Here is a 13,071-nt window from a genome sequence, read left to right on the forward strand (position 1 = left end):
AATTCAGTTAGCTTGCAAACAGTTAATATGATAAAGAAAGCGCTCTGCAGCAAAAAAAGAAAGAAAGCATCATGAAGGCTCTGGAAAGGCTGCCCTGCTGCATCAGCCTATGCTGGTAAGAAGAAATTCTCCCTTGTCTGTGGCCCAGGGCCACCTGAATGAAATGGCAACTCCTGTTACCCCACAGAAATTCAGTCACATTTTTGATGACACCAGAGACAATATGTGCCATCTGTAGATTTATAGTGAACCTGACGAAGCACTTGTGTGGGCTGCATTCAATTACTTGAATTTAATTGCGTTACATTTGCCAGAAAATTAGGCATAGTTTATGGAACATGAGTATTTTGGAGATGCAGAGGAAGGATCCCGCCTGTGGCATAGCTGGAAGCCTGATCTTCCAGTGCAGGCGTGGGCAGAAGAGACATTCAGCACAGCACATCCCCATGCAGGTGCTCATACAATTAATGTGCAAGCAACATTGTTTTTTTTTTTTTTTTTAATCACAACCCAGCCGACTTGCTGCAAGGAAATCTTCCAGTTCTGGTCATCTTTCCAAGATATTTTAATTACTGAATTCCTTAGGCTCCCCTACAGAACAAATCTAATGAGGTTTGACCACAAATGCACACTGATTACAAGAAAGATCGCACATACAATTCTGCTCTTCTCTTTGCTGCACATAAATGTAAAGGCAAGCTGCTACTAGCAGGAAGGTCAGATGATAGAAATAACCAGGACGGCTTTCAGTTGGTGTTATCTGCAGCTGTCATGGAGTCCAATGGGAATGGGGATGGCTTGGGCACTCTGTTATAAAGGTGCCTCTACATGTAGACATACCCATATGCATCAGCACCCTCCCTGCATGTGCATGCACACATATTCTCCCATGTACTCCTAACAACTTCATCCTACAATTAATGATCTAAACACACACACATGCATACTGTAACACACACATAGACACAAGGTTCCAGCACAATCTAACACAGATCTGCAGGCAGAAAGTGCTTGCCGAAGCCATACGGTGCATACCCAACCTGCAGTGGCTGGTGTCTTGTCATTACGTATAATAAATAGCAGCACTCTGTCATAGCAGCACGGCTGTGCTGCCGGAGCTCACACGCTACCAGCCCCATCTCCGCAGCACGGTTCTGGGCATGAAACACACAGATCGACATGCAGGCAGTACTGATCACTGCAAGAGACAGGCTCCAGCAGCAAAAGCTGCTTCATGTCGGAGTGGGCTCTTCCCAGCTTTCCGACATGTGATCTGCATCTCTAATAATGAACAAATTCAGTCAATCCATCCCTTCTGGCATCGATCCCTTACCTTGAAATGCTGCAGCTGAAGTATCTGGTCCTCAAGCTGTTGTCTCTTGCCTTCTATTTCCGTCTGCCTTTTCCTTTTCTCCTTGGAAAAATAATTTGAGGGAGAGAGGGAGGGAGAGAGAAAGAGAGATTGTCAGAGAAATGGAGGCTTTAAGGGTAGCAGATTCATAAGAACATGCAGGCAGCCACACACATCTGTGTAGATGCCACCAGTCCCATTTCACCTGTGCTCTGCTTGCTGGCTCACAGGAGCTGTCTGCTGGGAGGGTGCCAGCCCCGACCCACTGATTGCTCACCAACAGGAGAAATTCTCCTCACTGGCTGCCGGCAGACAGAACAGCAACAGCGTGCACAGTCCCAGAGGAGGAGAGAAAAAATTGCAGGTTGGAGGGAAGTTAAAGGGACATGGATGCACTTTTTCGTTCTATACTCTAGACCAGGAATATGCAAGGTCAACAGAGGACATCAGGGCAGAAGGCAGATGGTGAAGCTATCAGACCGCACTGGGCTTATTTGCAGTGCAAATGGGACAGATAGCCCCATTCAAAGCACCCACATGCGCTAGCAGCTGGCTTGCGCTAGCTCCCAGAGGCTGGGCTGACTGAGCAGCTTGAAGGACACCATTACCGTGTCCACAGCCTGTGATTTTTTAAGGTCACCTCCAGAAACATGCCTGTGCCAGGCAGCAGGCTCTCCCAGCTGCTTCAGGAGATCTAGCTGTCTTTCTCTTCCTCCACCTCTCCTCCTTTCAAAACCTGCAGGTGTTGCCTGTTCTAAGTCTTTCATGCCGCATGGGGACCATTTCTCTTCACCCACCCCCAGCTCAGATCAGATTAATGCTCCCAGAGGTGTAAACAGAATCACAGAATCACAGAACACCTCGAGTTGGAAGGGACCCAGAAGGACTATGAATCTAACCCCCGGCTTCACACGGCACCTCACAAACCCAAACCACTAGCTGTGGCAGTTCCTGTGCCGCTGCCCTGGGGAGCTGTGCCATGCCCACCACCTTCTGGGGCACAGTCTTTCCCTGGCCCCTGACCATCCTCTGACACAGCTCCATACCGTGTCCTCAGGCCCTGTCACCGTCACCCGAGAGCACAGCTCCTGTGAGGAGCTGCAGGCCACCATGAGGCCTCCCCTCAGCAGCGACCTCCCCTCGGCTCCTCCGCTCTGGGCCGAACCAAGGGTTTGTTCACCTGCAACTTGTACATCTCTTCACTGTCTTTTTAGCCCTTCTTTGGACATTCTCTAATAGCTTCATACCAATTTTAAATCGTGCCACTCCAACCTGCATGTAGCACTGAACGCAGTGGGACAGCCAGCCTCTCCCTTGCCCAGTGGTGGTGCTGGGCCTGATGGATACAGCTGGTGCTTTTGCCTTCAGGGCATCTGCCCCAGCTTTTATTGGAACAACACTTTTTATCCTCTGGCTGTTGAAAACATGTTTTTATTATTTTAATGCTTCAGTAGCTGTAAGATTGGGCTTGAAGACATTTGAGGATTCCTCGAGTCCCCAGAGTAATTCTTCTGTTCCACTTCCGGGTGTCCTACTGGGAATTCTCCACTTTCTAGGGATTTCAAGCCTTTATTTCTCATCCTCAAGGGACATACGATATCACTTATACACAAATGATTTATATTTATGTTGGCCCTCAAACCAAGGCATTTTGAGTGAAAACCCTACATTTAAAAGGAAGATCAGGAAACTTTTAATAATAGGTTATCTCAAAACATGGAGTCAACAGCCTGGACAACTCTTATTGAAGACTAAGACATGAGGTGATGAGAGGGCTTTATCAATGAGCTCCGAAGAGGCAAAGTGGTCAAATGATGCATGTGACAAATGGTTCTGTAATACCCTGCACGGTCTTACATGCTGATTTTATGTATAGAGATACACACTCGTATAATTGTCTGAAGAATTCAATAATACTACTGCTGAACAAAAATATTCTGCTGAAGTTATTTTGGAACAGGAAAACTGGCTTTTTGGACAACTGGAATGTGACAAATTGTGCCTGTCGTCAGCTGACAGCTTGAAATCTCACTGCTTTGTTCTCGCAGAAGACAATTTGCATTGTGCAAGCATAGACATTCAAAATTTATGTATGCACCTTTAAATCCACTCTTTATATAAAATTGATAGCATAAGGAACACTCCTCCAATCCCCTTTTTCCCTCTGCACTTTTGAATGGAGCAGGATATTGCATGGCTCTGGGGTTAAAAAACTTCAACATACTTCAGAGCTTTCTCTTTTTTTTTTTTTTTTGTTTGTTTCCTTCTTTTTTTTTTTTTTCTTTCTCTTTCTTTTAGTCTACAGTATTAACAGCGTACTTCAGAGAGCAAAAGCCTAGGAGTCATTTCTCTGCTATTTCCTCAAGTAAGTGGTTAGCCATAGGTTGGAACAAAGTGGTCATGAAAGCTGTTCCAGTTAATGGCTTAATATTCTCAGAATAAGGGAAATTCTTTCCTGTTTGTGTCGAGCTGAACACATTATATGTGCCATAGGGCAGCATAAGGCACTTGTATCTTCACAGTTAACTGACCTACATTTCTGCGTGTTTATTGAAACATGTACATATGTACATTTTCTACCCTTTAAAAAAGCTTTCTTGCTAAAACACATGATGGAAATCAGCACTGTACCTTCTCTGGCTGGCTGTGTCATGTGTTATAATGGAAGTGACAAGACAGCCTTATAAAACATAAATGGAAACTTATTTTCTTTGGGAGAAAGGGAAAGCACTTAGAGTATTTTCCCTGTAGGCAACAACACAGCAGGCATTAAAATGCTTGAACTACTTACTAACTAGTGGGCTTCTGTGGGGCTAAACTGGAATATTGCTCACAATACCATTTCACTGGCTCTCAGTCTAATCACATACCTATACCCATTCTCTTTTTGCACCATAGCTGAATGTAAGGAGCATGATGGCAGAGGTAGTTTTTTTTCTTCTGAAGGTTGCATGATTTGCAGCATGCGTAATAAGCTGTCAGGACTTTTCACCTTCAGGTCACTCAGTCACTTTATTGGTGGGTTTCTCCCATACTGAGATCCGTGATTGTACATGTTGCTGGTATGTACAGACATGTTATGAAAAGATGTGGTAAAAGACTGGACAAGCTAACAAAGGCCTCACAAAAACCAGCATCGAGGATTTTAGATATTCATTAGATGAAGCAAATTCTCATTCAGGATCTAACTGAAAGCACGAAGATGCTGAGTACATGCTTAAACTGAGCATTGTGTAAAGTACTTTTCTGTATTTGAGCCTGTATATGCTCCTCCCTCCTTATTCTGCTCATCTAATTCTAGATATTTTTTTTTTTCCAATCATGCCTAGTAAGTTTATGATTTACTATGGATCCTAGAACTAGGAAAGTACAGTACTTAAAACAAAGATTCACACCTAACAGCTCTGTTTCAATACATACCTCTCTGACAACACAGTGAATACTACACCATTGCTTCAGATATCTGTTGGTGTAAATCACCCCCAAGAAATAAATCAGAGGACCCTGCCAGCTTCAGCCATTCTATCCTTTTGCGATTAAATTGAGATGTGAAACTTCTCACTGTGACCAAAGCGTTACCTGCACCTACAAGGACCAAAGTGACATTTCAATCTGCTCTTGCACAGGTTTCCATGATCATTTTGCCAGTCCATGGCCTCCAACCTGAGAAGTTTTCTCAGAAGTAGCTTCAGTTTTGGAAAAAAATTTGCCTGAAAACCCAAGTGAAGCTTGCAAGGGGAGGGAAAGACGGCTAAGTGTGATGTGGGGCAGAGGAAGACACCAACCTAAATTGCAAGTGAGTAACAGGATGGGATGTTGTGCAGTTCCTGCACATTTTTAGGATGCTGCTGAAAGCTGTAGGTTGGGGTGCCAATCATTACACAGACCCAGATTCTTGGAGTTATTCTGTGGACAAAAAGATGCTTCTTTTTTTTCAGAAAGTGAAGAGATTATAAAAACGAGGCTTGTAGGAGGAGGTGAAAACAGGCATGGAAGCCAGTTTTTTCTGTTTCACTCTTACAGTAGGCTTATTACAAAATATTTGTATCTCTCTGAGGTGTTCTGCTTTTGCTCAGGGACGTGATTTACTGCTCAGGAACATTTTTTAGCGGGTGGTTGTTATTTAGGGTAGTATGGTTAGGTCATGGTTGGACTCAATGATCTTAAAGGTCTTTTCTAACCTGAGTGATTCTATGATTCTATACAAGTGCTCTTCACGGATAGTTACCTTTACAGAATGGAGGAGTACAGCGTACAGCCAGCACACTTTGAATAGCCCAGATGTTTGCAAGACTCTAACTTTACATCCCTCACTTCACCAAAAATACCAGGAATATGGGAAAGTGAAAGTACATGACTTTTTTATTCACAGACCCAAATGATGGGAACTGAGCACAGATCAAAGAACAAGTTGACTCACATCTTGAAATCTACTTTGTGAAAACTGAGATTTGTATTCAGGAGTTCACTTTTGTTGACGAAAGCAGAACATGCAAGCCATGGGTTTATTTCCCTTTAGGAGACTCCTATTTTTGAAAGAAAGTGATTGCTGCACAGCACTAAATGTGTCCAGTGCCACTTCCGTATTACAAAGAACAAGAGCAGCCGATAATTTATAAATAAAGGGTAGAAGAAAGAGAGAGAGAGGATGAAATGGAGATCTATAAGAGCATGAATGGATTGGAAAAAGCAAATGGGCATCTCACACGCTGTAAGATAGAAGGGGGCTTCAATGAAATCAAATGAAGCAGATTCAGAGCCAAGGCATGAGCCTGCCTTGAAAATCCCCAAGGGTGCTATGGGTGCTGGAAGATGCTAGGGGCTTAAAGAAAACCTGGTCATGGCCAGAAAAAAGGGATACTGTAAAGGATGCCTCAAAAATTGAGTTAGATCGGGTTCATGAACCTCCTGGATCAGACTTGTTTTTGACAATGATGGCACTTTGGAAATAGTCATACTGACTGTCCTTCTCTCGTTCTTGTGCTAACACCACCTATTTTATGGTTTTGTAAGAGGTGGGATGTGGGAGTTTTTGTCTGAGTCGAGACAGCTGCTCTCATGTTACGTTTGATCAAAATAATTTAGAGCTTAGTGTCAGACATGCCAAACCATTCCCTTAAAAAATAAATAAAGCAAACATAAGACCTCAAAAAACAAAAAAACACAAAAAAACACACAAAAAACCCCATTATACTAAAACACTTCTCTTTGACACTGAAGTCACAGAATACATCAATTTTCCACTGCAAAGTTATTTCTGGTATTGCTCAGAAATTTGCTTCCACAGAGTGTGAAGAAATGCAGAGATTATGCAGCTTGCAGACTGGTGGCTTTTTGAGCAGAAGCATGCACCTCTAAAGCCATGTCAGTCCTTGGGCAATGAAGCCCTGGGGAAGCCCTCTGCTCCACTCATGTTGGCAGGAGCACCTGTTTTTATTGGGCTCAAGCCAGCTCAGATACGTGCAGAAAGCACTCTGCCAGAGCAACATAGAAAATGAGCTCCATTTAACTGACCTCAGTGAGGAAACGTGCCCAGATCCAAGGGCAGGCTATGGCTTACAGTGCAGGTATGAAGAAATGCACAGTGGAAAAATGAATGGAAAACTGACTGAATACAGACCAAATGGGGTTTGGGTCTTGTGCTGGATACTGAGACCCCAGCACAGCGCTGAGGGATGAGTAATCATTTCTACAAAAAGCTTTTCTGATGTCTTCATCTTTCATATTAAACAAGAATCTGGGCAGGCAAAGAGAAGGGGTGGAAGTTAGTGAGCTTCCACTTTCTGGGCCAAAGCACAACAAATGTACTGAAAAATGACACATGCAGAGGAAAGCTACAGTGTACTTCAAAGCAAGGAAAGCAGTCACAGAAATATATCTTCAAAGAATCACGTAAATTTCTTCAGCAAGGAGTTATTTTCTCCACTCTGTACAGTTGCCAGGTGTTATTCCCTGCTCATTTAAATCTTGCAGATTTTTAGGACAGCTAGTATGGGAACAAACACACAAAAATTGCTTCTGACATCTCATCTTTCCGTTGCCAGCTCAAGGGCATCTAGAAGCTTCAGAAAAGGAGAATCTGGATTCTGCATATCACTTCTGCCTACTGCTAGAATAATTTAAAGAAATCCCTTCTTGTGCCTTCACAGAAGCTGAATCTTTCCTCAGGTTGTAGTTTAATTGACTGTCCTCAGCTGGACTACAGCAAAATGCACAGGTCTGAGAGACTGGCAGCAGGGCCCTTGCTTTGTTTGTATAATCAGTACTATTACCAGGATGAGATACAGGAACCCACCATCCTGCCAAAGCTGGACATGGGTGCACTTGGATGAATTCTCATTGTGATAGGAAGTCATGCAGCCTCTGTATTGGCAAGCTGGAGGCCTGTCTGGACTATGTGGACTCCTCTCTCTAGCAACATGAGTTTTGTGTTTACCTTTTCCTGCAAAACCCTCTCTGTTTACCCCCAGAAACCTGTGGGCAACAGGTTGATCCTTGTATCTATTCAAACATGAGCCAGGAATGATTCATCTGTAATTGCAATCCAGCTTCTGACCTTCTACTCAGTGCTTCTGGGTAGCACCTAAGAAACGGGTCAGGCACACTGACCTGTACTTAAAGTCTTTCTGTACAGAAAGGTTATTGCCTACAACACAGATTCACAATTTCAAATGTCCTGAGCTTCTGCCACCATGGTGGCTTACCTTACTGTACCTGAACAAAGCAAATCATACATTGGAAAGCTTCTTATGAGAGATGGAGATGGGAGGAATATGAGTCGTTGTTATACAACGACAATATATATACCTCCATGTATCCTCCATATATCTACATATCTCATAATAAAATTGTGTCCGTTTCCATCTCTTGAAGCAACAAGCAGGGAGGTTAGCTGGGCATGAACAAATGGAGCTCAGGTGCAGCAGATGAAATCCACCTAAAGGTAAAGCCCAGGCTTAGCTGTCTTCCTCATACCCTTTCCACAGCTATGAGAAGCAAAGGAAAAAGAATATTTCACCTCCTATCTTGTGGAACTGTTTAAAACTGGAGATTACTCCACAAATATTGATTTAAACACACAGCATATCATAGTGCGCAAGAAATACCTTAGCATGGTTTGGATACAGAATAGGTTTACATCACAGAGATAGACCATAGTGAGATAGTGAGCAGGAGGGCCTGGAAGTTTTTTGTTTCAACATCTTTCAAAGAGGTTCCTGCTAAGAGAAGTGTAGAACCACTTGCAGACAGCTGCACTCTCAAGGTGAAGAAAGAAAGATGCCCTCAGGCCAGAAATACACCTGTATTCTTTCCAGCCTTTTCTCTAGTCATGAATGTCAGAGGAGCGAGTTGCTTATGTGCAAGAACTGTGTGGTTTGAAAGAAACAAATACATGCCAGTTCAAGTGATTCTGACAAAGGAGCAGTTGTCTCTGGTCTGCAACCCACTTTCATGCTAATGTTGTCACTTGTATGCAGAGTAACTTTCCTTGCTTGGATTTTTGTGGGGAAAATACACTTAAAAAATTCATTTTCTCTACTTCTCTGAAATGCTGCAGCTTTTTAGATGTATAACAGTAGGACATCCTTGTGCAATGATGAAAGTTGTTTTTCTCCTGTGCTAATCCGCCATGTAAGAGAGATGTGTGTCGATGTGATCTTTGTATGCAGTTCTAGAGAACCATAACAGTCATTGGTTAGGACACCAGAGGAGGAGTTCAAACAGAGCCCTGTAGGATTCACTTCTGCTCAGGGCTTCTGGATATGAGTATTTCATAGCTGCCATGAGCCCACTGCCAACATAACCTGTGACTATAAAGGGCAAAGATATCCAAAAAGAGAAAGGCTCCTCCTTTTTGAAGACAACAGCCACTGTAGGACTGCAGCAAAAACTTAGCTGCCCTGAGCACTTACAGTTATAACTCTCTGGTCACTACATCCAACCACCGTGGCTCACACAGACAATGACCACTTAATTAAAATCACCATGCATCTCATACAACAAATAAAACTATGGCACAACTCCCAGAACAACAGCTCTTAATGAAGAGTGATGAATACAGGAAGGAATTTCCTTTTGAAAACTTCCTCATTAGTATTTTTGAAAGGGGACACAACAGGAAAACGTCTCATTGAGATTATGAGACAAAATTATCTTGGAGAAATCATGGCTCCTTTGATATCCTGTGGGGAAATTTTGGAGTGACTTAAATTTTACATGCAGTTTTCTCACTTCTCTTAATGCTCCTAGGTGACAGGAAGCTGTGGTTCAGGTCTAACCTACCAACACTTTTGTCTGGACAACCCTCTGTAATAAGTCCCTAAAGTATGAAAAGTTTGAAAACTTCTTCCTTCCTCCCAAATCTGAAACTGTACATGGCTGGGGAATAAAGTCACACTTTCCTATACTTTTAGAATTTGATCAAGGGTATCAGGCTCTTAGATCATTCCATGAAATTGGAGTTTGAATATTTTTTGCAAAGGCCTCCTTTTTTTTTGTCTGGAAGATATGACATGGCAGAACATGACAGCAAACAGATGCTGAACAAGCAGAAAAACACCTATACAATGCTGATGTTGTCCTACAAAGCAGGTACTGATAATGTTACAACATCCATTAAGGGATTTGTAATCCTTCCATTAAGAAACAAAAAACAAATTACAAGATCTTAGTCCAAGACATGCAAGCTGAAACTCTGATCCTCTACATGGCTTTCCTCTTAATCCTGGTGAGGATCTATAAACATTTTTTGCTCACTAAAAAAGATCAGAATCATAAAGGCTATGAATTCAGCAGGACTGATTTTCCCTCACTGCATATATGACAGACATCCCCACTTGAAGGAATTTCCCTAAGACACAGAAGATGATGCAGGAAGAAGAAATTAGACTTTCAGCTGTGGGAAGGGAACAAACTGCACAGAGCAATGTCTGGAGCCACTGGGAGAATGACAGCACTAATTCTGATACCTGACTCATATCCAACTTTTTGCTTATTATTTTCAAAGTAAAATGAAGACCCAGAAGAAGGAATTATACACAAAGCTGTAGCTGGGCTTTGTGTTTTAATCCTTGTAGCCTGGCTGGATTACACAATGATTTCAGCGTCTTGGTGTCTCACATCAAAATGCTCCTACTTGTGAGCGTGGCAGTGTGCCTGCTGGCACCAAGGCCGTCCATACTGACCTGTGTGGTACAGCACTGTAACTCCTTCTAGCAGGGCAGGGTTGTGCTGCTGGATTGTGAGCAGTTCCTCTGCTGCCAGAAAACACTTTTTGTCATCTGTGAGATACTGCTGTTAGCTTAAGATCCTTTCCTTAAGCTTTTATCCAACTATGGTCATGAATAGGATGCTTACACAATCTGAAGCTTGGGGATCTGCTAACACGAGTTGAAGTTGCTGGTGTGACTGAGTCCTAATCTCTACATTCAGGAAGGAAAGACTGCCTTGTTTTACAGCAGGAACAAAGAAGGAGACAAACATCTCTATGGATACAAAGAGATGCAGTCATGAGTCTAGAATTTGACGCTTTTCAGTCATCAGAATCCTTTCAATCTGGTGATGCAAATAAGATTATACACAAATTCAGAAGCAAATTACTGCTCTGGATAAGGTTTATCTCTGAACAGACTCTGAACAGCCCCCAGCATGGAGCTGGGTTCATCTTAACTACCCTAGGAGATTCAGCTCATTTGTGCCTTGTAAAGATTGACCCGGGTCCCAGGGGCCATCACTGACCTTCTCCAAATGGAACATAAGCGCTCTACCAAGTCCTGTTATGGCCGGACATGGCATCTTCACAGCACTGTGGGGTTTCAGCCTCCTCTCCCACTCAACACTGAGTCACATTACTCCAACAGGAGATCATAGAGAGACAGAGAACATAAATGATGAATACAGTCGTGACTACGAGGGTGGATATGTCTATCTGCTTGGCCAAAAAAAAAAAAAAAAAGCACGCTTAGTATGTGATCTAGGCATGCTAAAAATCCTACCCAGCTTTGGCTTTGGCATCCTGCCTATGCAGCACGTAAAAGAGCTTCATATCCAACCAGCTTGCTCTAAAGGTTATTTAATCTGACAGGTGTAGGATCACATGTCTCAATACTGAACTTTAGCAGTACATGGGAGGTATTACTGCTATGTCATTCCCATAGGTAAGGCATCCCAACATTTTTTTTCATTAATAGGAGCAGTTGGGACACCACACTGTGGATTGCATAACAAATCTGACTGCCCAGCTCCTTCTTGCATCGTCAGAGGCAAAGGCTGCCCTAGCTTCAGCAACAGGAGCAGACCATACAGCAGCTTTCCACTAGTGTGCAACATTAAGAGGGAAGACTTGTAGAAGCATGCCTTGTGCTTGCCTGGTTCTTCCCTAATGGGTTCCTGGCAGATCCGCAAAGAAGGTTGCTTGAGGCTCAGGCCGTGCTGGAGCAGCAGACCACAAATGCTTTGGGCTGCAGAAGCAGTAGAGCGTGGATGGTCGTATGGTGCTAATCTGCATCTGTCTGTTTTGATGCTGGGCTCCAAGGCCTGAATCCACTTGTAAATGGGCAGATTTCTGCTATGCATTTCAAGGTGTTCTCCTTCAGGAAACAACTTGAGTTTCTCTGTGTTTTGTACCTCTGCTGCAGCTTATCTGCAATTCACGTCTCACATGTGCCTGGGATTTCACAGCTTCAAGGTTGTCCCTGGAAAGAGTGCAGCTGCTGCCTGGTTTGTGCAGGTTTACATGCACAGGTACTTGGGGCAATAGGGATTCAAGCAAGAAAGCTTGTACAGTTTGGATGAATTTCTAACCTAGCAGATGCACCTGACAGGCTTATAAAGATGTAAACCACTCGAACTGTTTATTAAACAGCAGTTAGCATGGTAAAACACACAGATCAGCAAACAAAACCCATAACAGAGATAGCAAAAGGAGATTCTTCCATTGTAACTTCAGGGTTGTGGCTGGATTTCTGCCTCAAGGAATGGGGACTCTGCTACTGAAACTCAAAAAGATGCCTTGTAGAATCATAGAATCATAGAATCACCAAGGTTGGAAAAGACCTAAAAGATCATCCAGTCCAACCGTTCACCTATCACCAATAGTTCCCACAGTAGGTGGGAGCGTAGGTGCTATGTAACCACTCCTGCACAGCTCCTCTGCTTTTGCCTGTGTCTCCTGTAGATCTCTGAGATAATGAGGAGCCCCCTCTTTCCCCATTACTTTGCAACCTGGTTTTGAAATGCTTTCTCTCCTCTTTCCACAGAGCTCTTCTGTCAGATTTTCTCTTCCATTAGCTAAAATATGGACCTCTGCAGCATGTTTTCCTGGGGAGCTGAAGCAGGAACAGGACTCAAACACAGATAGGTGCTTTTCCCAAAGTCATGCCTTTCTTTGTATTGTTACGCCATCCTGATACGCAGTTGTCACTATTTTGCATATATCGAGGTGTTCTGGATAAAGGTCTGTCTCTGCAAATGTCCCAGGAGTTGTTCAACCTTACTGAGACAGGTGGCTTAGTTGCCTCCAGAGATTTAGGTAACATTAATTAAATCAGTAACCTGGCATCATCATTCTTTGACTCTGAGCAGCCATATAGGATTTCCTGATCAAGGATCTCTTTTCATTCAGATCCATGTGAAATGAGTCTTTCTCTCTGCTTCTAATTTCATCTCCTAGGTGAAGAAGCAAAATACACCCTGCAGGCACACTACATTATTTTACATGA

The 13,071-nt window shown here is 43.2% G+C and overlaps 1 protein-coding gene across 5 annotated transcripts in view; it reads right to left on the reverse strand.

Annotated features, from left to right (window-relative positions):
- Positions 1 to 13,071, reverse strand: part of PALM2AKAP2 (PALM2 and AKAP2 fusion) — a 248,699-nt gene that overhangs the window by 202,144 nt on the left and 33,484 nt on the right. For 4 of the 5 annotated variants that reach the window (XM_048932439.1, XM_048932438.1, XM_048932435.1 and 1 more), the window contains exon 2: positions 1,334 to 1,414. In XM_048932439.1, coding sequence (XP_048788396.1) covers positions 1,334 to 1,414 — 81 coding nt within the window. Of the gene's footprint in view, positions 1 to 1,333; positions 1,415 to 1,556; positions 1,576 to 13,071 lie in introns of those variants that run through there. The other variant, XM_048932437.1, reaches the window with a different exon arrangement.

The sequence above is a fragment of the Lagopus muta genome, chromosome Z (genome assembly GCF_023343835.1).
Source record: "Lagopus muta isolate bLagMut1 chromosome Z, bLagMut1 primary, whole genome shotgun sequence".
In the NCBI taxonomy this organism is placed as follows: Eukaryota; Metazoa; Chordata; class Aves; order Galliformes; family Phasianidae; genus Lagopus; species Lagopus muta.